A 23,433-nucleotide genomic window follows, 5' to 3' on the forward strand; every position below is an offset into this window, starting at 1 on the left:
GTCTTTGTGGGATTGTTCCAGATTCTGAAATTAGGGAGTGGTCTGAAATCCAGAACTTTCAAACTTTTCTGTGTTGGAAGCCACGACAACAGGGAGTCCCTATCCTACCCTGTGACAGGGTCACTTTACCCAAAAGGACAAGCAATGCTACCGTCGGAGAAAATGTGTTTTAATATAGATAGCAACAGTTGCTGTTACTAAATGCTGGTAAAAGGATAAATAAAACGAAAAAAATCGGTAATTGTATGAAATGTGAAACTTCTGGGCTCATATGACAGAGTCTATGGAAATGTTTGTAAACCTATACTCTTAAAATACTTAAATTCAAACTCTCAAAAATAAATAATTCAGAATTCTGTTAACTTAAACAAGGCACCCTCAAAAGAAAATTGTTTTTCTTGTAGGTGTGCAGATGGGCAAGAGGAGGAAGATGTTGCACCGGAACTCACCTGCTGAATAAGCATTACTGGTTTATTTATAATGGATGACTACTGAGCCAACCAAAAAGCACAGAAATTATAGGCAGAGAATGCACATAAACAAGGATGCCAGTATATACTGTATTTGAGAGATAAAAATGTTTAATGTTATTTAATCATTAAGCATTTTAAAAATAATTACTTGACTATTTCCAACAATTTCACTATGTGAAATATCAAGCCACCTCCAAACCAGCTCTCCAAAGCTGCACAACTACATCACTCCCTTGCCACAGATCTCTCAGCACACAATTTGAGCGTGCATTTATTCTAGTAGGAATTGCAATAATGTTGTATCCAACTTAATGAAAATAACTTAAAAATGTCACTTTGAAAATTGCCCAATTGTACTCAATTCTTGCAGAAAAAAAATCATCAAATTGGGCTACATGAGTCACATATATCCTTTGGGCTTTAGAGTTATGCTCCAACAATACTACTTTTCAGTCTGCCATGTATCCTTTATTTAGCAGAACTAGCTTCTGCTATTGGGGGTTTGGTGTGGCGGTAGGGGTGGGGGGCTGTGGAAGCCTGCTGAAAACATATGTATGCTGCTTAAAACTAGTATAATCGAACAACTGAATCTTCAGATACACATCATTTCAATTCATATTTTATTGTGCTTCAGAATTATTAATTTTTTTAAACTGATGGCATACTTACCATCTGCTAAGGTTAAATATAAGATCAGTACAGGAGGAGTACCATTAGTACATACAATATTTAGCAACACAAAGATAAGTTAATTATTCATCAGGTACTCCACAAATATTGTGGAACAGTTACCATTAAAAAAAAATCAATCTATTCAGAACAAGCAATCCTTAAGAAGCATGAAATCTCCATTTAGAAGTAAAGGAAACAATTTGTGCAAAGATTTGTTTCGCCATCTTGGGTTTCTCTTGACCATAAAACATTCCAGAATGAGGGACATGACAGCATAGAAGGACAGCAATGAGAGGAAGTGATAAAATAGATAAAACAATTCTAGAAATAATCGGTACTCCCTGTCTGTGCATAACGTAGTACAAAAAATTTATATAGTCCAAGTTTGACAAAAAAGACAAACCTGTATCCATTGCAACTGTTGCTAAAGTGAATTTAAATTCTATCACACGGTTGTTAAGAGTAGCAAAACACATTTTTTTTGTTTTTTTTTTAAAACTTAGTTTTTTTCAAGGTTTATATTTTAATGTACAGTATCATGCAATGGCACTTTTTTTATAAAACATTAAAACCTTACTGTAGTAGTCTGTCTGCAGTCAGTCCACTATTGACTGCTTTCCTAGCTCTCCTTTTCCCCCAAAAAACCTCATTCACAAACCAAATACAAAGATAAACAATGATTCGAAAACCTAATTTGCAATCCCTGTATTAAAGTTTATTATATTTCTTTTATTGTCCGTTGTTGCAACTCCGTACACTCCCACCCTGTAATTCATTAAACAACTGCCACAATTTTACTGCAAAAAAAGTTACGGAGTAATCTTTAAAAACCATTAGTGATCTTCATGGTTGTCTCTGATATAGCAGCTAATCACTGATAGGTTCCTTTTGAAGGGTCAACGATCAAAAACAAGTTTCTTAAAGTTAACAATTCCATTTTGAAGTCAAGTTGATGGTCTTGAAAGTCTTTTAATTGTGTCACACACATGCAAACTCCAGAAACAATGCTTTGTTTTGAAAACTGCTGGACCCATAATTCTTCTGCAATGAAGTTGAATCTTGCCTATTGTATTCCTTCAGTTCAGATTAGCTGCAGCACAATACAACAGAAACTATTTCATATTGACCCATGCAAGATTTTTCCCGCTTCATCTACAAAGCTTTAACTGGGCCTCATCTTTCAGCCTCCATGGCAACATTAACCTTCTGTTCTGAGGTGGTTTGTTGAGACATTGCTCCTGGCCAGCCAGTATGTGGAGTTGGTGATGCTGGAGTCCACATGCCCTGCTGGTTTGGAGGAGACATGGGCCAGCCTGAGTTGAAGTTTACAGGAGGAGGAGATGTTGCCATCGAGGCAATCGGGCTGCTACTGTTGAAGCTTTCTGAAGCTTTCAGCCTTGAGAACATTGTAAGTGCATCCGGAAAATTAGGAGGCGTTGCAGGTGTGTTAGCTGGAGTGCACATCTGTAAAAATATAAAGACAAAAGTCAACATCCAACTCAACTAATGATAATTTAACTAAAATAAATAAAGTCACTTGAATAGTAAAGTCAGTTTTTAGCCAAGTGCACTGTAACTAAACATTTCACAACTGAGATATTTATGGGCAGCAATTACTTGGTTCAAGGATTCTTGTTAAAATAGGAAAAAGGAAAACAAGCATTGGAGGAAGTCCATGTCCATTGTTAATGTCTACTGTACACATCTTAGGAAAGCCAACCTGGTTGTATGCTATGTCAGAAACTAGGTGATCTTTAATAAACATAGCTATAGCTGGACAGAAACAAATCAGTTATAGTTACAAGTGGTCCCAAATAAAATATTATTAAAGTGAGAAATGATGGCTGTTGAAATCATTTAGCTGAAATCTGAAATAACTAGAACATAAACTGCCCTGCAATAATGTGCATGGCACTCCATGCTGGGAAAAAGGAAAATCTCATTACTATGTGTAGAAGTATTCAAATGCCTGGGCTGAACTTTCCCAATGGTTCAGAGTTAAACCTACAGCAGCTGAGCTGCAGAGTAGGGCTACCCCAGGTCGGCACTGAATTAGCTGGGGAGCTCCAACTGCCTGAAATATTTGTGGGAACCTACACCAGAAGGGCATCCACAACTTCAGTACAAGGAGAAAAGAGACACTGGGATTTTATACAACAGTCTGCCAGTTTGCTAACTACATTATGGTCATACTTTTCTATTGGTTTAAAATGAAGCAAGTAGGCATGCAAATCACCAGCATGCATATAATGGGGCAAAGAGGAGAAAGCTGGGATAGGGTAGCTTAAATGCATGAGGAATACTGTCCCAGTGAAACATTTATATCCAAAACTTTAAAATTTGCTGTGTTACCATTTACAGGTTAACCCATCACCAATCCAAAGAGGACTTTGTGTTATGCACTATACGCAATGTCATTTTCACTTTTCTAGCAGTGGTTTTGGTTTATATTTATGAATGGTTGCCAGTGACTCGATAACAAAAAATTGCTTGTATGTAAAAATGGACTCCAGTATTATTTTTCTTGTCAAAACATGAGGATGGTAAGTGCGTGCAAGGGAACTACAATTGATATCTATGGAAATTCTGGCAGGTTTTCAGAAATATACAAGATACTATTACAAGAAGCATTTTAGCAAGTGTAATTGTAATGCATGAGCATAAAATATTTTGCTACTTGGCTACAAGGCTCAGTAAGTAGATGAATCACCTGGAGATGCATTGAACAATATAGGCCGAGATGGTCCAAGATTTGATCCCTTGTACGTGGTAACAGTTTAGGGGATAGAAAGGAAAGGACAGCCAGGAATAGTTCACAAGAGTTTCTAATTTTGATCATAATCCAGACACCAGGGGTAGAAAATATGCTTCAGGTGATTTTCCCTACAATCAAATAGTTTCAAGATACTCTTGCTCTAAGCTCTTAACACGAATTACATACTGAAACAAGCCATTTTGCTCAAACATACAATGCTGGTGTTTATTCAATGTACAAACAATAGTCTTAATCCCATGTGTCTGCTCCATTTCCATATCCCTTTCCTTCAATAACTTATTCCTAAAAGTTAACTAAGTCTCCGCCTCAATCAGTGACTTCAGTAGTGTATTAAAGTCCCCTGTGTAAATGGTCACTTGGCAGAGTACTGATGTCTATGAAACTGTACTCAAATATTTATGTCACAATCTCAGAAAGGGTGAGAAGTGAAAGTATCTTCTAATTGCAGACAAAGAACTAGCGCGGGGTGAGGAGGATAATGCTCCTTGCACAGATCACTTTGAATTGAATGCAGTATATGCCATGAAACTTGCAAGGTGTAAAGTGTTATTCTGTTACCCCGATAATTCTATTCCCCGACAGAAAATTCTTCCTTTGGAAATTCTGCTTCATGATAATCACTTCTTGCAGCATAATCTACACTCCAGCATATACCTGGACTTATGTTCATTAACAAGAGTTAAAGATTGCTTGCACAATTCACAGGGCTATCCTTAAGTTTTCAGCTAATAAGTCTGAAAATAGGCAATGAAAATAAATTGTTCTGCTATAAATGAATGTTGAACTACTGATTAATTCTGTAGTTGTTCAGTAGTCTACAGATCTTTCCTAGGCTGATATGAAGATTTATGTTTGACTAAAGTGCATAACTTCCCCAAGAATTATAGTTATCGTACTTTGAAAGAAAGCATATAAAGAAGATCTTGTCCTATAAATGTATAAATCTGCAAAGCCATTCAATTTCTATAAGAAACAACCTTTTATTCTGCTTGTGATGGGAATATAGACATACCATTGCAATATAAAAGACATTGGTGGCTTTGCCAAATCTTTTGCTTGCCAATCTAGTGAACTGTGAAATTATTCAATAAGCCGAATGTAATGTTGTATTGCCTATGTACAGGTGATCCAAGGCAATTCTGGCTCTGTCCCAATCCCACCTGGAACAATTCTGAAATTTGTGAGGAATCATTCCTCCTTCAGCAGTTAACTTGTTTCCAACTTTTTATGAAAACATATAGTCAGTCAGTACCTACATTCAGATAAAGCACTTTGCATAATTTAATTTGCCAATTAAAATGTATGTGTAACAGCTACCTCCACTTAAAAAGTGGAAGAAAAAAGTATTGATATAAATAAAGGAAACAGCACATACACTATATTTTCTGAGAACACAAGAGTGCAGTTAGAACTTCAGCGATCTGGACTTTGTATCTAGTAAATTTATATTGGCAAAAGTAAAATGAGGATTTTGGCCCAATAACTTAAAGAAAATGAGCTGTTTTTGTGTACTTGGGCTTATTCAAAGCAAAAATCACCAGCATGAAAATAATGTTTATTTTATTAAACAAGTCGTCTTACAATACACAATGTTTTGGCTAGGAGAATATAATTATTGAAGCATCAGGGTTTTAGTGTCTTAAGAAGTGTTATGAAACATTTTGGTGCATAAATTTGCAATCCCAACAGATGTCTACCAGTTTTATTTTGTCTGGAAACCGCATTTCACATCTAGCTCAATCAAGTACAGTACAATATGTTCAGTGTAAAATTCACACCAACCCAGTAGGACAAATATCACGCACTAATCTCTCCTTGTTGCTGGGGCAACAACTGAAAACTGGTTGCTATCTGGACATTGTACCTATATTTACTTTTTATAGTAGAGTGCCTTATTAAAAGCCTGTTTTTAGTTTGGTTGATGTACTGATGGAAATAACAGTTCAGTGAAAGATTTTTTTTGGTGCTTTTAATAACTTGGAACAACAGTGATTTTAACAATATAAATGTCCCTCCTCCCCCCCTCTAATCATGTTGAAAAACTCTCAAAATTAGATTCTTTGTTCTAGCTTTGAACATGCAAATTTCTACATGGATTCAAAGTGGCCAAAAATGCATGAAATTTGTATTATAACCTCAGCAGTTTCTAAAACCTCTAATCCAAGTTATTGTTAACTACAGGGTATAGTTGAATAGAAAATATAAAAAAGTTCTGAGGCACTATAGCTATAGTTATCAATCTCCCCCAGTAACATGATGAGACAGAAAAAGCTGAATGCATTATACACCACCCCAAAAAAATTACATGCATGACTCAAGTGGCAACTTAAGTGGGACGTTTATTTGACCACAGCTAAACAGGAAACAGTATTGAAAATGACTGTGCCTGAGGAAATTTTTCATCTAAATTTTATGTTCTTGTTAGGGACCCCCATGCCCAGACATCAGATTCAGATTGTTTCATTCCCAGATTCTCACTCAAATGTGAATGGTGAGTCAAGGTAGAAACTTCAAACATGTGGCAATAATTATTTTCCTTTTTTTTTTGCTTTTGCTGGAGGCCACAACTTAGCAACCAAATCAATGAAAATGTTAATCAAAGAACTCATGGCATTTTTTTAAACTTTATTTTCAATGTTTTGAATTTATGGATTCACATTTATTTACAAACACATCTGCTACAGATGGCCAAGCAGCTCAGCAGGGGTGCATTGAAAGTATCATTCATTGAATTTAATCCAGCAGTTGCTGGCTAGGTTACAAGGTGGAGTACTGGTGAGAGAACTGGTGAAACTGGTTTCTTTCCAGTCATTGATAGAGCAGGTCTGTAATTGACCAAATGAAGTGTGGTGGCAACATGGAGCAGGTGGTGATGTAAACACCGGCCTTTTTTTAAAAAATGGAATTAAGTTTCCAATGTTGCTACAAACTGTAAACAATTTACAGGATTCAGCTCTAAAGTATTGCACCTTATACTATGTATGTTTTTCCCACAACACAACAAAGCCAATAATTATGAATGAAGGGCGCTGACATTGCTTTTTTCAAAAAGCGAGAAAAGAAAGAAACTAATGGGTAATCAAAAGCAGCTCACACACCTCTTGCCCTGAAGAAATGACATATGCTAAAGCATGGCACCATGGGTACTGGCAACACTTTGGTATCTTTCCACGTGGCTATTTTAACCTACAATGCCCTAAACAGTAATGGCCAGAATTTGATGGGAAAATAACAATGAGTATAATGCAAGTGCTGCTATTAGTATGTAGATCATCCAGAAACTTGAGGCAAGGAAGAGATACCCCATTAGTTGAAAGTTACCTCAAACTTTTGGAACCTTTGTGCTGCTCCACGGTCAGTCTCGTGAAAATAGCAGCGCACCATTAACTGCGCAGCGAGTTCAGAAAATGCTGCATTAATGACTAGTTAAGCTTGCCACAAAGTTATGGCTGGTACTTAAAGGCACAAGGTTAATTATGAACTTTGTGTTTCTAAGGTGCTACCCAATATCTCTGGCCCAGAGAGGGAATAACTGAGTTAGCGGAGTATTATTCCCACTGAGAGCAAATTAATCTTAAGATATTGAACAAATTGAATTAATTTTACCTTTTCTGTCAGAAAGGTGAAGGAAAAGATCTAACAGGTCTTGCTGCAAAATGTCCCACCCCAGCAAACTCTGGGCCAATGAACTGCCCAAGTGTTTCATTAGCAGGGGAGCAGGCATCACGCCAATTCCGATTGTGTTCTTTTCTGGCTCTCTCAAATATTTCCAGCAGGGGGTGTGATCTAGACCTTTGCTAATTCTCTACCCCCAAAATCTGGGTTTATTAGTGCCACATGTGATAGCATTACGTTACTCTGAATTAAATGAGCTAATCCAGCACTCGAGATTAATCCTGGGATTTCCATGGTCTGGATGGTTCAATTACTGACCAGAGCTGACTGATCAAAAGAACATTCATTTTTAGTTAAATGAAGCGATTTGGCATTGAGATTTTAAATTTTCTCAATGGTCTGTCAACTTCGGTGATATAAACGCAAATTACAGCAGATGCTGGAAATCCGAAATAAAAACATAAAAATGCTGGAAAGACTAAACATTCAATGAAAGGTGATCAACCCGAAACATTAACTGTTTCTCTCTCTACAAATGCCACTTGACCAGCTGAGTATTTCCAATATCTTCCATTTCTATTTCCGTTAATTTCAGTATTCTATGTTGTTATCTCATGAAAAAGAAGAAAGTATTTTCAAATAAATGCTGCACTTGCTTAACTGATTAAAATGGAAATCTGCCCAAATGCAGCAAGAACTGAATAACATTCAGACTTGGGCTGACAAGTTGCAAGCAACATTCTCACCACACAAGTGCCAGGCAATGACCATCTCCAACAAGAGAGAATCCAACCATCTTCCCACGACATTCAAAGGCATTACTATCGCTGAATCCCTCACTATCAACATCCTGTGGGTTACCACTGACCAGAAACTGAACTGGACTAGCCATATAACTACTGTGGCTACAAGAGTAGGACAGAGGCTGACAATTTTGTGGAGTCTAACTCATCTGATTCGCCAAAGCCTGTCTACCATCTACAAGGCACAGTCAAGCATGTGATGGAATACTCTCCACTTGCCAGATGAGTGCAACTCCAACAACACTCAAGAAACCTGATACCATCCAGAACAAAACAGTCCTTTTGGTTGGCACCCCACCCACCACCTTCAACATCCACTCGTTCCACCACGTGGAAACAGTATGTAACATCTATAAGATGCACTGCAGCAACTCACCAAGGCTCCTCTGATAGCAGTTTCCAAACCCATGACCTCCACCACCTAAAATGCCAAGGGCAGCAGATGCAAGGGGACACCACCAACTGCAAGTTCCCCTCCAAACCACTCACCATCCTGTCTTGGAACTACATCACCATTGCTTCACAGTCGCTGGGTCAAAAGCCTGGAACTCCCTCCCTAACAGCACTGTGGTGTACCTACACATGGACTGCAGTGGTTCATGGCAGCTGCTCACGATCACCTTCTCAAGGGCAACTTGGAATGGACAATGAAAATGCTGTCCCATTAAAGAATTTTTAAAAAGTTGGATTTTCTAACAAGCGGTACTAACACTGCTGGCTGGATTCAGTCACGAACTAGCAAAATACAGGCAATCACTTCCACCCAGTCTCTGTAGCAAACTCTCCCATTAAATGTTTCTATATACACTGCTCATGTTATTTACTCCCACCCAAATACAAGTGGGAACTTCATTCTTCAAACACACAAAGGGTCTGCGTTCAGCCTGCCGACGCTCTCCACATTTGGGTGGATACTTTCCCTTGTGTTATTTTTGCCCATTTAAACCCAAGTTTAAAGATAATCTGCACGATCAAGCCACACTTAACAGTCACAGGCCATTGGATGTAATTTCCCTGGTTTCTGAAACACAGCACAGAGGAAGTGTTTCTGACAGTAAACAATCATTGGCCGAATTGTCTGTTGTATCAAAAAATTCCTCGTAGTTCAATAAAACAGCACGAGGGAATCTGGAAAATGCATCCCACAATGCTAATACTCATTTCGCTTCCAAGGTGCAGGTGCAGAAAGAAGCTCTCAGCGAAACAATATTACCCTACAGATTCTATGCATTTTATCCCAATGGAGCTAGGCTTCCTAAATCTTACACTTCCTTTAGATGCTCCCCCAGTGGCAGGAGGGTGAGATGGCTGCCTGCTGGGCATCAGGAGGAACCTCTTTAGAAGGGGGGATTTTACTCCCTTCTGCTGGGTCAGAGAGCTCTGCAACTCAGCTATTGCAGTAGCTGTTTTATCATGTTTTCAGCAAAATGCCCTCATTTTAATGAGGCAGGGAAGTCACCTGGCTGTATGTATTGTTACACTAAGGGAGCAACCAGGTCCATCCCCACCCCAGTCCCCTCATTACAGCCTTGTTCCAAAGATGGACAAAAAAAGTTGCATTCAAGAGCTTTTTAAAAAAAAAAGCTTTGACAGGATGTGGGTGCCGCTGGCCAAGCTAGCATTTGTTACCCTGATTGTCCTTGGGGTGGTGGTGGTGAGCCACCTTCTTGAACATCCACATGGTATAGGTACCCCACAGTGCTGTTAGGAAGGAAGCTCCATGATTTTGATCCAGCAACAGTGAAGAAACAGTGGTGTAGTTTCAAGTCAGGATGATGTGTGGCTTGGAGGGGAACTTGGAGGTGGTATTCCCATGCACCTGTAGCCCTTGTCCTTTTAGGGGGCAGATGCCCTGAGTTTGGAATGTGCTGTCAAAGGAGCTTTGGTGAGTTGCTGCAGTGCACCTAGGAGATGGTACACACTGTTGCCACTCTGCATCAGTGGTGGAGCAAGTAAGTGTTGAGCGTGGTGGATTGGGTGCCATCAGGATTGCTTTGTCCTGGACGGTGTTGAGATTCCAGAGTGTTTTTGGAGCTGCACTCATCCATGCAAGTGGAGAATATTCCACCCTACTCCAGATTTGTGCCTTGTAGATGGTGGACTTTGGGGAGTCAGTTGTTGAGTTATGCCAATCTTCAGCAATTCAATTCACTCCACGTGATATCAAGGAACTGCTGAGGGCATTGGACACTACAAAGGCTATGGGCCCTGGCAACAGTCCCGCAGTAGTACTGAAGATGTGTGCTCCAAACCTAGCCACACATCTAGCCAAACTGTTCTAGCACATGTGGCACCTACCTAACATTGTGGTAAATTGCCCAGGTGTGCCCTGTCCATATCCAACTGGTCAATTACCACTCCATCACCCTACACTCAATCGTCACCAAACTGATGGAAAGCATTGGTGAAGTGCTATCAAGCAGCACTTGGACAGCAATGATCTGTTCACTAACGCTCAGTTTGGGCTCCACCAAGGCCACTTAGCTCCTACATGCGAACGTACGAACTAGGTGCAGGAGTAGGCCATTCACAGGATTCGGCCCTTCAAGCCTGCTCTTCCATTCAATAAAGTCATGGCTGATCTAATTGTAACCTCCTGACCTCATTACAGCCTTGGTCCAAACATGGACAAAAGAACTGAACTCCAGGGGTGAGGCAAGGGTGACTGCCCTTGACATCAGCAAAGTGGAGTTGAAACCACATTCAGATCAGCCATGATCTTATCGAAAGGTGGGGCAGATTTGAAGGGCCAAGTGGCCTCCTCCTGCTTCTAAGTGCCATGCTCCTAACACAGCCATTGACTGTGTGGCATCAAGGAGCTCTAGCAAAACTGAAGTCAAAGGAATCGGGGGAAAACTCTCTAACGCTTGGAGTCATACTCAAGACAAAGGATAACAATGGCTGTGGTTGTTGGAGGCCAATCATCTCAGTCCCAGTACATCGCTGCAGGAGTTTCTCAGGGTAGTGTCCAAGGCCCAACCATCTTCAGCTGCTTCATCAATGACCCTCTTATCATCATAAGGTCAGAAGTGGTGATGATTCACTGATGATTGCAATGTTCAGTCTCTTTCAGGCTCCTCAGGAAATGAAGCAGTCAATGTCCATATGCAGCAAGACCTGGACAACACTGAAGCTTGGGCTGATAAGTGGCAAATGACATTTGTGCCACACAAGTGCCAGGCAATAAACACTTCACCATGACATTCAACATCACTGTCATAATTTTTAAAAAAATCTGTGCTTCAGGTGAAAAGTCAATAATCTGCCATGACCATTGCTGAATCCCCTGCCATCAACATCCTGACAGAGTTACCATTAACCAGAAACTGAACTAGACTAACCATATAAATACTGTGGCTCCAAGTGCAGGTCTAGGAATCCTGCGCTGAGTAACTCACCGCTCGACTCCCCGAAGCATGTCCCCTATCTACAAGGCACATGTCAGGAGTGTGATGGAATACTCTCCATTTGCCTGGATGAGTGCAGCGCCCACAACACTCAGGAATCTCAACACTACCCAGGATAAAGCAGTCTGCTTGATCAGCACTCTACCCACCATCATGAACATTCACTCCCTCCACCACTAAGCCAGTGGCAGTAGTGTGTGGTAGTCGTGTGTATCTACAAGATGCACAACTTGCCAAGCCTCCTTCAACAGCGCCTTCCAAACCTGTGACCTCTACTGCCTAGGACAAGGGCAGATGCATGAGAAGACCACCACCATCTGCAAGTTCCTCTCCAAGTCACACAACATCCTGATTTGGAACTAGATTACTGTTCAAAAACCTGGTACTCCCTTCCTAACAGTATTGTACCTACACCACAGACTGCTGCGGGTCAAGGCGGCGGTTCACCATGACTTTCCTGAATACAATTACGAATAGGCAACAAATGCTGACTTGCCAGCACTCATTCCATAAAAAAAAGTAAAGTCTTGTTGCTAGGGATTCAATTTAGCACAGTGATCTGAATTGAAGTAAGCCAAGGGGCAAAACCCCCTGAATAATAGCTCACTCTAAAAAGTCCTCAGTATATTGAACGCAGACAAGGTAGCCTATTGTAAGCTGGACTCAAAATTAATCCAACTGGGTCTGGAACATGTATCAGTGGAAAGCTCTGCAGCCATAAGGCCCTACATACACTTCATGGTGGACTGAGGTGCCAAGAAGCCTTTGTGTGCAACTGAGACTAGTGAATTACTTCACACTATCAGCACTTGCAGGCTGTTTGGCGTGTCTATAAATGGGTGAATAAAACATTAGGGCTCATAAGTATCCTCATAAATACTGGCACCATGAAGTTTGAATCCCAGGGCTCTGCAGCTAGGGAAAGATGCAACCTGACACTCCTGCAAGTTCTCAGTGCTTCCTGATGTGCCCCATTGAAACTTACTATCTAAACTCCCAAGGTAAATGTGCTTGTGCTTGCAAGAGTAGTGAGTAAAGCAGGCTGCTCAAAGGTGTTGGTTTCTTCTGCAGCAGTGGGACTGTATATCGATTCTTGTGTGATACCTATTGGAAAGGGAGAGGAACATGAGTTACAATGCTAGCTGTGTGACATCCGTTTAAGCACTGCCTGCCCAGAGAATAAAACAACCTCAGGGACAGTATATTAATGAATAAGATCAGAAGACAAACGCAATATAGAATAATACAGAACATCTAAATAGGAAGAGGGCAAGCTAGGATAAAATGGAGCCAGAGACAGACAGGGAAAAATGCAATGGAACAATGGGTGACCTTTAAGTGAGAGATGCTTCAGGTACAGGCTAGGTAGGTTCCAACAAGGGTGAAAGGCAAGGGAGCCAAAAAACAGGGCCCCTTGGATGAGGAGGAAGATAGAGATTATGAAAGAATAAAAGGAGGGTATGATGCATGTTAGATTAATTCTTCAAGTGACAACCAGGTCAAATAGAATAAGTTGAGAGCGGAGGTGAAGAGGAAAATAAGGCTGCAAAGACAGTGTATGAAAGCAGAACAGCAGTTAACAAAAGGAACCCAAAAATCTTCTACCAACATGTAATTGGTAAACAGGTAGCAAGAGTTGGAGTGGGTCCCAAAAGGGACAAAGAGGGTGATAAATGCTTAGCAACGCAGGGCAAGGTTAGAACACTTCATGAGTTCTTTGTGTTGCTGCTTATTTGGTAAGAGGAATCTGACAAAATAATGGTAGAAGCAGAGGCAATGGATAGTATAAAAATTGAAAAAGGTGGTGGTGTTGAAAAGGCTGGCTATGCTTAGGGTAGATAAGTCATTTGGTCTGAATGGCTTCCATTCCAGATTGTTAAAGAAGTGGGGGTGGAGATGGAAGGGCTTCTTAATCTTTCAATCTTCCCTAGATATGGGGGAGGTGCCAAAGGATTGGAGAATGGAAAATGTGGCACCTCTATTCAAGAAAGGGCATAAGGACAATCCTAGCATCTGCAAGCCAGTTAGTTTAATGTCAGTGATAGGTAAGGTTTTGGAATCCATAATGGGGGGAAAAATCAATAGGCACTTGGAGAAGTTTGAGTTAATCAAGGAGAGCCAGCATGGATTTGTAAAAGGCAGTTTGTGCTCGACTAATGAAATTGATTTTTTTTGTTGAAGTAACAGAGTCGATATTGTCTATATGGACTTTAAAAAAGTTTTTGACAAAGTACCACATAAAAGGCTGGTTAACAACATTGAGTTTTATGGAATAGGAGGGTCAATATCCAATTGCATAAAAACACTGGCTTAATGACAGAAAGGACCATATCATGGTAAATGGTTGGTTTTCTGGATGGGTGGTAGACAGTGGCGTGCCCCAAGAGTCAATGTTACAACCATTGCTTTTGTTGCTAAATATAAATGACTTGGATTACTGGAATACAGAGTAAAAATGTCATAATTTGCCGATGATACTAAGTTTGGAGGAGTGCCAAACACTGAGGAAAATATGAATCACAGCAGGACATAGATAGGTTAGCAGAATGGGCAGATGTTAATTCAATTCAGAGAAATCTGAGGTGATGCTCTTTGGCAGAAGGGACAGGGGTAAGAGAGGGATTTAAATGTATAATTCTAAAGAGTATGCAGGAACAGAGGGATCTGGGGATGCAGATACATTGGTCTTTGAAGGAGGCAGCGCATATTTAGAGAGTGGTTAGCATAGCATATCGGGTCCTGGGTTTCATACATAGAGGCATTGAGTACAAAGGCAGGGAAGTTATGTTGAATCTTTATAAAGCTCTGGTTAGGTCCCACTAGAGTTGTGTCCAGTTCTGGTCATCTGACTTTAGAAAAGGTACAAAGGAGATTTACTAGAATGGTTCTAGGATTGGGGCAGGGGGTGTGGTGTTTAGTCACAAAATTAGATTAGGAAGGCTGGAATTGCTCTCCTTGGAGCAAAGGAGATTATGGGGAGATGTGTGCAAGATGAGCCTTAGATAAGGTAGACAAAGAAAATCTTTTCATTAGCTGATAGTACAAGGACTAGGGGACAAAGATTTAAAGTTTTGGGCAAGAGATGCAGGGGAAAAACGAGGAAGAACTTTCTTTTCAAGAAACATAGTGACTGTTAATGACTTAGAACTCACTGCCCATGAGGGTGGTGGATGATCAATGATTTCAAAAAGATGATGGATGGACTCTTCAAAGAAATAACTTGCAGGGCTACAGGAGTCGAGCTGGGGAGTGGGACTGATTAGACTGCTATATGGGGAGCTGGCATGGACTCAATGGCCTGAATGGCCTCTTTCTGTGCCATAAATGACTAACAACAAAGATGGTACAAACCGTGTTTGGAAAGCTTGCACAACTTCACCTTCTCAATGCCCTCTGTGCTAATGATTTCCAGTAAGGCATCTTTTCAGGTTTTTGGGCTTTGCATTACAGGTTCTTTTTGGGTGAAGCTCAGTGTGAATGCAAGTATAGCAAGAATAAATAGGTATAAGCTATTGTTGCAAACTGTGCTGTGCTGCAGAATGGGAAGCAAAGTACTGCAAGCTGGCCTGAGTGGGAAGAAAAACCTTTGGCATGCAGACATTGCCAACGTACTTGATACAAGGTCATGGTAGATATTCTTACCATAGTTGAATTGCTGTGCTCTTTAAACAACTTCTGTATTTTCAGTAAGGTCCTCTTGCCTTGTGGAAGTGACTTAAATGGGAAGCACTTTGTACCTGTACTTTTTGAGCTCACCTGAGTAGTGTCAAACAGTGCAATTTCCTCTTCCAATGCAATATGTAACTTTTCTACCATATTTTCCTGCATAGGCTATGTAAATGCAAGTTCTCTCTGTCACATTTCTTCAGCAGCACCTCTACTAACCCATTAATAAAGTGGGGCTTTTGGATATGGAGCAGAGACAAATTACAACAGTCAAACATTCAGCCATTAGAAATACCATCTCTTTTAAACAGCTGCTGTTTCTAAGTCCCTTCAGAAGCTTCCCCAAATAGGGAGCCCCAAATAACTGGTGTAATATGCATGAGGAGCTTGTTGTGAATACATAATTAGAACTGATCCAGAAAATGTTGTAAGTTTAAGCGTTTGCAAAGATTTCCCACTCAGCCTGCAATTTGTATGCTCTGATTATTTATAATGTTACAAACATGGCTGCAGGCTTTTAGGTCCATTCTATACTTAGTACAAAACAAAGTCAGTAGGTACACCAAAACCCCTGGGACAGCTTCCTAGATACGCATACAGAAAACCATTATTTGACAAGATTTTTTACAATATTACATCATACTGAATTTCCAATTGTCTCCGTAATTTTACAACTAACTTGTATTAAATGCCACAGACTTTTCCTTTTGATTTAAGATGTGAAATTTTACAACAAATCACAAGACTTGTATGACATTCTTGTCTGCAAGGCTATCTTACATTCCCAACTGGCTCCTGCTACCCTGGAAGTTACTCATTATTTTTTCCCTTGTGTGCTGTCTTGTCTCTGGATTGTTTCTGCCCTAGATACTTTTGTTGGTTTCAGGGATAAGCTTCTCTTACATTTAACCCTTCATCTTCCTCATTTCAAGTGTTTACCACCACACCGTGCACTCCTCCCCACCCCCCCGCAACAATTATGATTTCTGCCCTCTATTTTGCCTTCATCTCCAATGTGAAGAATAAATAAATAGTTAAAAAAAATTCAACGTAAATCAGGATAAACAGGACAAAAGACATCATCTCCACAATGAAGGATACTACAAGGATTTTTGAAACTACAAAACGTACAAGTTCACTAGTAATAAAACAAACATACCTGGACCTGTGGTATTAACAAAAACAAACAGAAGTGGTAGATTAGGAAAATAAATTGTTTGTGGCAACTTAGTTGACTTGAACCTATATCATTGGGGCTATACATCCCTACATCATTCAACACTTTATTCTCTGGAATTCACCCAATGTAAGTCTTCTACCAAGTTTAGTGCTGCTGTTTGTTTAAAATGTCTGCCATCACACTTCAATAGGACAAAATTTAAACACAAGGCTTGATGTTACATTATCATAAAATATACTTTCATAAAACAAAGTGCAATTTTGCAATTGTTCTGCTATCCAACATTACACATACATCGTGTGCTACTTTGAATAACAACTGTAAACCATCTTTATATACAATAATAAACGAGTTCCTCAACAGACCTGGTCATATTGCTACAAAAGGCCAATTATGCCCCTTCTCCCACTACAACTTTGCAGGTTAATGAATACCTGTTACCAAACAATACAAAGAATTCATGCTTTCAATGAACCAACTTGTGCCTTACAATACCAGTTTAACTCACGGATAACGGTATCTCATCTCCTTCAATTATCCTATTAACATGTGTCCTCTACTTGCCACCACCCCACCCAGGATCACCTAAAAATGTTGCAATCGTTGTACATCTGGATATATAAGTAGCCCATACTGCTTCATGTCATTCATCCTTGTTTGCTTTTCTCGCATGATGTGCTCCTCTCCTTGCCATTGCTGCCACCATATTATTTTTCCACTGACCTAAGGCAAAACTTAAAATTGCTGTAGAGAAGAACTGAATAGTTCTATTTTTAACTGAGGACCACTTCACTGTATCGAGTTTATCCTGCAAGAGCCCAAGGTATATAATTAGGAGAATCCAGATTTAATCCACAATTTGTGTAGAGTTAACCAGGGTGTTAGGAGCACCACAATCAGTCCCAGTGCCCAGGATAAGGAAATATTTTGTGGACATAGTGAGATTGACTGTTGCATCCACCCACCCCACCTTCCAACTCCCACCCAATTGTGGACATTCACATGCAAGACTGATTACTTGGCTGATACACCAGTAAAAATGTCACTGGATTGTACATCAGCAAGGAGTCAATGTCTTCATTTCCTATTTTCTCCCATCACCCAGCTGAAGGAGAAAATAAACTCTCAATGCCTTCTTCAGTAAAAAGTAAATAAACCTCATCATAATGCAGAAGTCACCCAAGTTAACTGCAAGCTCCCAAATATGAAATTATGGGTGTTAACAGACCAGCAATTTCAGCTCAACACTGTTTACATGGTCCGGTGAAGCACCTAAAACTTTACTTACAAATCTTTGGGAAAGTGGGTATATAGTTGACTGCATACTCAAAGCACAAAGGGCGTGCACATGCGAAGGTGAATTTTCAAATGAGTTCTGAACAATTCAAAACACACTGGAGCTTCATTAAAACTAGCACTCAAGTGAACTTTGCTATAATGTTAATGTTTCGTATTAATGCAGCTTCAGTCCAAACAGTAGGACGAAGTTATAAATTTGAAGTGGAAACATAACTCATATCTTGAGTTTTATTTCTATATATAAATTCCATGTCTCACAAATTTGTTTTCTTTTGAATTTAGTTTTCTAAGTAAAGGGGGGGGGGGGAGAGAATAAAAATCAAAAATGAAAGACAAGTGTATCTTGATTAGAATAAATGATATTCCACATCAAGGGAAAAGATCATTCCTTTTAAAAAATATGCCTGTCATTCCATTTTCCCCTTCATTATATACACTGTTCACCTTCTAAACTCTTTTTCAACAATATTTGAACATTGAAAAATCAGTAAAAACTAAACCCAAACATCTGGCTTTTTGTAAATACAGAGAGCCCTTTGTATCTACAAAACGTCTCCATAAGCATTATTTGTTTATAGTAACAGCTTCTACTTTATGCCGAACCCCATCTTTTGCCACAATTTTGATGATATATTTTTATGTCAATGAAGAGCAGCTGACGCCAATTTAACACTAAGCATGTGTTTTGCTTTTTTTCACAGCAAGAAATCTGAATGGTGATCACATCATTTCTTTCATTTTGTCAGCCTTGCAGTTAATCCACTAATGTCTGATTTCCAGCAAACTCAGGCTGCTCTGGCAGACGAGACTAGGTTGCTTGAGGTTTGGCTACATCTGATGCAATTGAAATGGCAGGTCACATCTGGTTCTCGAATAAGCACGGATATCACTTCCAGATCTAAAGCCTCTATTCATAGAAATCAGTTTTCCATTCCCAAGCCCCAAGGAGGACAAAATTCAAACACTTCCCTGCATTCTACAGAAATTCTAAGTCCTGGACAATCTCCCAATCACAGGAAGTTTTTAATTTTACCTACCTCCTTTAAGTTCTTGCTTAACAACATCATACATTTTAAGATTGCACTTTACTAGCAGGCAAAACACAACAGCAATGCTTTTTGACCACCTGCACATGAAAAGTTATTATTGAAGCTAACTGCATCACAAAGCATTGTACTTACGACTAGTATTCACATACTATAAATAATACAAAATGGAAGAAATGGCAGTCATGTAATTTTTATTTCTTTGATTCAATTACTTGGTAATTACAATGTCCATCTATCCCTACAACACTATCTTCCAGAGGCAAACTTCAAAACCTATAGAAGTGCTGTTTCAGAGGGAATCCATTTTAGTTCAACTTCCTGACAAATGGGAAATGCCTGTGTTTACATGGAGGACAGAGAGAATTGTCATGTGGGGGAAGGGAGAAAAACGGCTGGTAGGAAACAAACATGGTATCACAACACAGACACATGGTGACATTAGGGGCACATTAAAAATGCCCTGTTCTTTCCCCCAATTCTATCTTTTCATGCTGAAAATTACTAAAATCCTTAAGGCAAAACCATGTTGTTGCTCGTTGTTTTTTCTAGACAATAGCATTGTGCATAGTTACTAATGGTCCCTTGAAAGCTGTTGGAGGTGATTCAACAGAAATGAGGGGACGGCACATTATTTAGTAGCCCCATTTGTAGAATGTGTAAGGAATAAAATTCATGAGACTCCTTTAAGATTTTGTAATATATAGAAGTGTTTTAAAAAGCAAAATAAGGCACAAACATTTTACTAGAACTGTTCAGATTTTTTGTTTGAAATTTCCCTCCCTGGGGATCTTGCGCAAACTAGAAAGTGAGTGAGTAATTTGGAAATAAGGCAAATTGTACTTTGGCCTGGAAGAAAAAACAAGCTTTGTTCAAAATTTACTCATTTTCTACACAAGCTTAAATAAACAAGATTCTTGCGACAGTGATATTCATCATTTTAAATGGTTAGCCATCGATAAGATGCACGACCCACCCCACCAAAAAAACTGTCTTAGTAGTTTCCAGACTTTCAAAACATACTAGTTATCCCTTCCAACCTAAAAGGAATTCATATAACTAAAAACAATGGCGAAAACTTTACACTAGTGTGCAGATTAACAATACAATATTAACACATAAGGACTGTGCCACATGTTTGCGTATAACCAATATTTTACGTTAAAGTAGATTAGATTAAAAATGGCTGCCCCATAATCTTCGACTTTCTAAATACAATCTACATCTCTATAAAAACAAGCCAGCCTCTTCATACTACTTTACTTCATTTGTAACATGTTTGAAAATTAATATCGAAATATGTATTTTACTGCACAACCACAAAAATGAATTACATATTACGAAAATGAAAGTTACATCAGCACACAGGTAGGATACACATTTTAAAACAGACACAATGGATTATTAACTGACATCTAATACGTTAAAGCACAAGATTAGGCCAAACATACCAACAAACCCAGTGACATACATACCACACCGTCCCTTTCAAATAAAAACCCACGAAAGGGCGGCGTTGGCCACACATGAAGTAGGGGTGCAGCAACAACTTGAAAATATTTATTTCTGGGGCTCAAGATTGAGAGCAGAAAACAAAAGTGGGGAAGCAGCAGCTTCCAGAGAGAGAAAATAAATAAATTCTGGTGATCTTGAGGAGGTTTAAACGTGGCGAGCGGAAACCATAACAATACGATAACAACATAGACGGTGACAAACTCTTGCCAACAAATACATTGGCCGTCGATGGAGAAATGTGGGGGCGTGAGGGAAACATTGAGGTTATTCCAACTGGGAAAAAATGTGCTTTTTAATAATGGGGGAAGGTAAACACATTTAATAAACTCTAAAGGGGAATCTTTCTTCTCAGTGCACCCTCCCCCGTGTAGTAGATGAGTGCAAGCAATTATTGTGAGGGCTCTAATCCGGCTCGCTATGCTGAGTCGGACATGATGAGCCGGCTCTCCCTCTGTTTATTTTCTGTCCGATCCCAACATGGCGGCGCCGGCCGGCCGGCCGGCCCTCCCCCCCACCACCCCCCGGGGGGGGGGGGGGGAAGAGAGTGTGTGTAAATCCCACCCTTTACTCTCTCACCAACTCCTCTCACCAACCCCCCCCCCCCCCCACCGGGGTGATCACCTCCCTCCGCCCCAAACCCCTCTCTCCCCAACCCCACAAATAAACCGCTTACCATCTGATGGTGATGATTGTACGGAACGTTGGCTTCCTGAAAGAAGGCGCTCAGGGCCGTCTAGAGAGAGAGAGAGAGAGAGAGACAGGGTCACTCACTAGCCTGTATGAGCTGGGTCTGAATCACCCACCTGCCAGTATCACCGTCTCCCTCGGCCTTACCTCGAACTGCCAGTGCGCCGCCTGTAAGAGCTGCTTGGCCTGGTCGGCCGCACAGCCTGCGGTCAACACGAACTGATTGATCATCACTTGGTGCTTCAGCTCGTCCATATTAACGGACATCCTGCCCGCACTGCTCTGTAAAGATCTATGTGTATTGATATCAATGATGTGGGAGGGTGAGTGTCGGGCCTGCCTATCCCGCTGCTCTTGTTGTTGTTATTTTCCGCCCCGGCCCCAGCTCTAACGTGCTCCCACACACCATGGGCTCCCAAACACCAATACAAATATTTACCAAGGCGCTCAGACAGCCCGGCCCCGCCCCTCCGCCTGACTGACGCCTGACGTCACCCCAGACCGTCCCTCCGCCTGACAGACCGTAACGTCAGCCCAAACCCACTCCGCGCTTGACTGACGGAGAAGGTTAGCCTAGTCCATCCTCCTGATTGGTACGGCTCTCGCATCGGACCCGCCCCCTCCTTCTGATTGGCAGAAACCTCACCCCTGTACCACCCCTTCGCCTGACTGACAGTAACGTCTCCAGGACCCCGCCCCCTCCATCTGGTTGAGAGTAACGTCCCCCTGCCCAGCCACTCCGCCTGACTGATAGCTGACATCACCCCGGCCCCTCCTTCAGATTGGCAGCGACTTCGCCCCAGCCCGGCCCCCTCCACCTGACTGACAGCTAACGTTTCCCCGGCCCCGCCCTTCCGCCTGACGGACAACTGAAACCGTCCTGTCCCGGCCCCCCCATGACGTCAACACCCGATCTCCCAACGAACCCCGGGTGGAGGAGGGCCGCTTCAAATTAAAAATAATGCAGTTCCACTCTAGCTTCCTCCACGCAATAAGTCACGCTCTTGAATGATATAGAAACGTGTTCTGTACTCCACCCCATTCCACTGCAAGCTTTTTAAAAAAACTTTTTTGTGGGAAGAAAGAAATTAATTTTTAACGACGGGCCCCGCGCATGCTCGAAGGGCCGCTTCCCCGGGAATGGCACCATGGAGATGTTCAGCAGCTCGGTAACGGGTCGAGGCCGGCCAAAGAGTGTTTAATACGAAAAAACCGTTTCGGGAGGGAGGCAACCCGAATGAAATGTGGGGGATTTACTCGCGCTCCCAGCATTCCGCTTGCCTCTTGCGGCATTCCCAGCCCGACATGGGGATGACGCAGATTGATTGGCAGATTGGCTCCACCTATCAGGAGCTGAGTTGTGTGGGTATCTGACCATAAAAGGCAGCCTTAGAATGGAGAAGGTAAACACGGGGGCTGCACCAATAAGGATAGCCGGGAGGCGGGGCCCGGGGCCGGTTATTTTCCCTCAAAGGCAGCATCAGCCCACATGAGTCAACTGTTAATGTGCAATCCAGGGAGGGTGTGGTAACTAATTGAAATGCACTGTTGTAATTGTATTGTTTTTTGCTGTGACAGATCAATATGGTCAAACCTTAATCAAAAGATATTTACATCATGCTGCCCTTCATTTCAAGTCCCTTCATTATATACTCGTCTTCCACACCAATATTGTGAATAGGATTGTGTATACTTTCACGACCTCGGTATAGGAACTTCTGTTTTTGATCACGCTGCAGGGACTGAACCCAGCTCAGTTTCTAACTTTGAATATAGTTTCTTTGACCTTGTACTATACTCTGTACAGCAGGAGCACAGCTTGGAAAAATACTTTTGACCCACTGACATTGTCTTTGGAATTGTTTTGCCACTTACTTTCAAATAGTCATTCGACTTCCTTGGGGCACAGATTTTGGAACTGTAGGAATTTGACAAGGCCTTACAGAATTCCGGAGATCTGCATTGCCAATGGAGAATACCCTATCCATTTATAGAACTATAAGAATTGCAAATCCAAATGCAAAGGGCAACAGGCCAGAATCACTTGGAAAAAGAGCCAAATATATTGGAAATCACCTGGAAACCAACCAAAGCAATGTATAAATACGCATTAAATTGGCCCTCAGCACAAGGACATTTTTAGACATGAAAGATCATTGTCTTTCAATGTCAATTTAATGTAAAGTAAAAGAAAATATAATGAGTTTTCTTTAAATTATATGAGATTGAAGTAAAGTAAGTTTCGGGGAGGCGATGGCATAGTAGTATTGTCACTGGACTAATAATAATGCTCT

The 23,433-nt window shown here is 40.8% G+C and overlaps 1 protein-coding gene across 1 annotated transcript; it reads right to left on the minus strand.

Annotated features, from left to right (window-relative positions):
• Positions 1 to 1,076: 1,076 nt before the first annotated feature.
• On the minus strand, positions 1,077 to 21,603 carry ubald1a (UBA-like domain containing 1a). Its single transcript, XM_041205635.1, has 3 exons — positions 21,287 to 21,603; positions 21,126 to 21,185; positions 1,077 to 2,609 (listed from the first exon to the last, which is right to left on the minus strand). Exons 1-3 carry the CDS (start codon positions 21,404 to 21,406, stop codon positions 2,319 to 2,321), a joined length of 471 nt encoding a protein of 156 aa, XP_041061569.1. The 5' UTR covers positions 21,407 to 21,603; the 3' UTR covers positions 1,077 to 2,318.
• Positions 21,604 to 23,433: the final 1,830 nt, after the last annotated feature.

Source organism: Carcharodon carcharias, chromosome 15, assembly GCF_017639515.1.
Source record: "Carcharodon carcharias isolate sCarCar2 chromosome 15, sCarCar2.pri, whole genome shotgun sequence".
NCBI lineage: Eukaryota > Metazoa > Chordata > Chondrichthyes > Lamniformes > Lamnidae > Carcharodon > Carcharodon carcharias.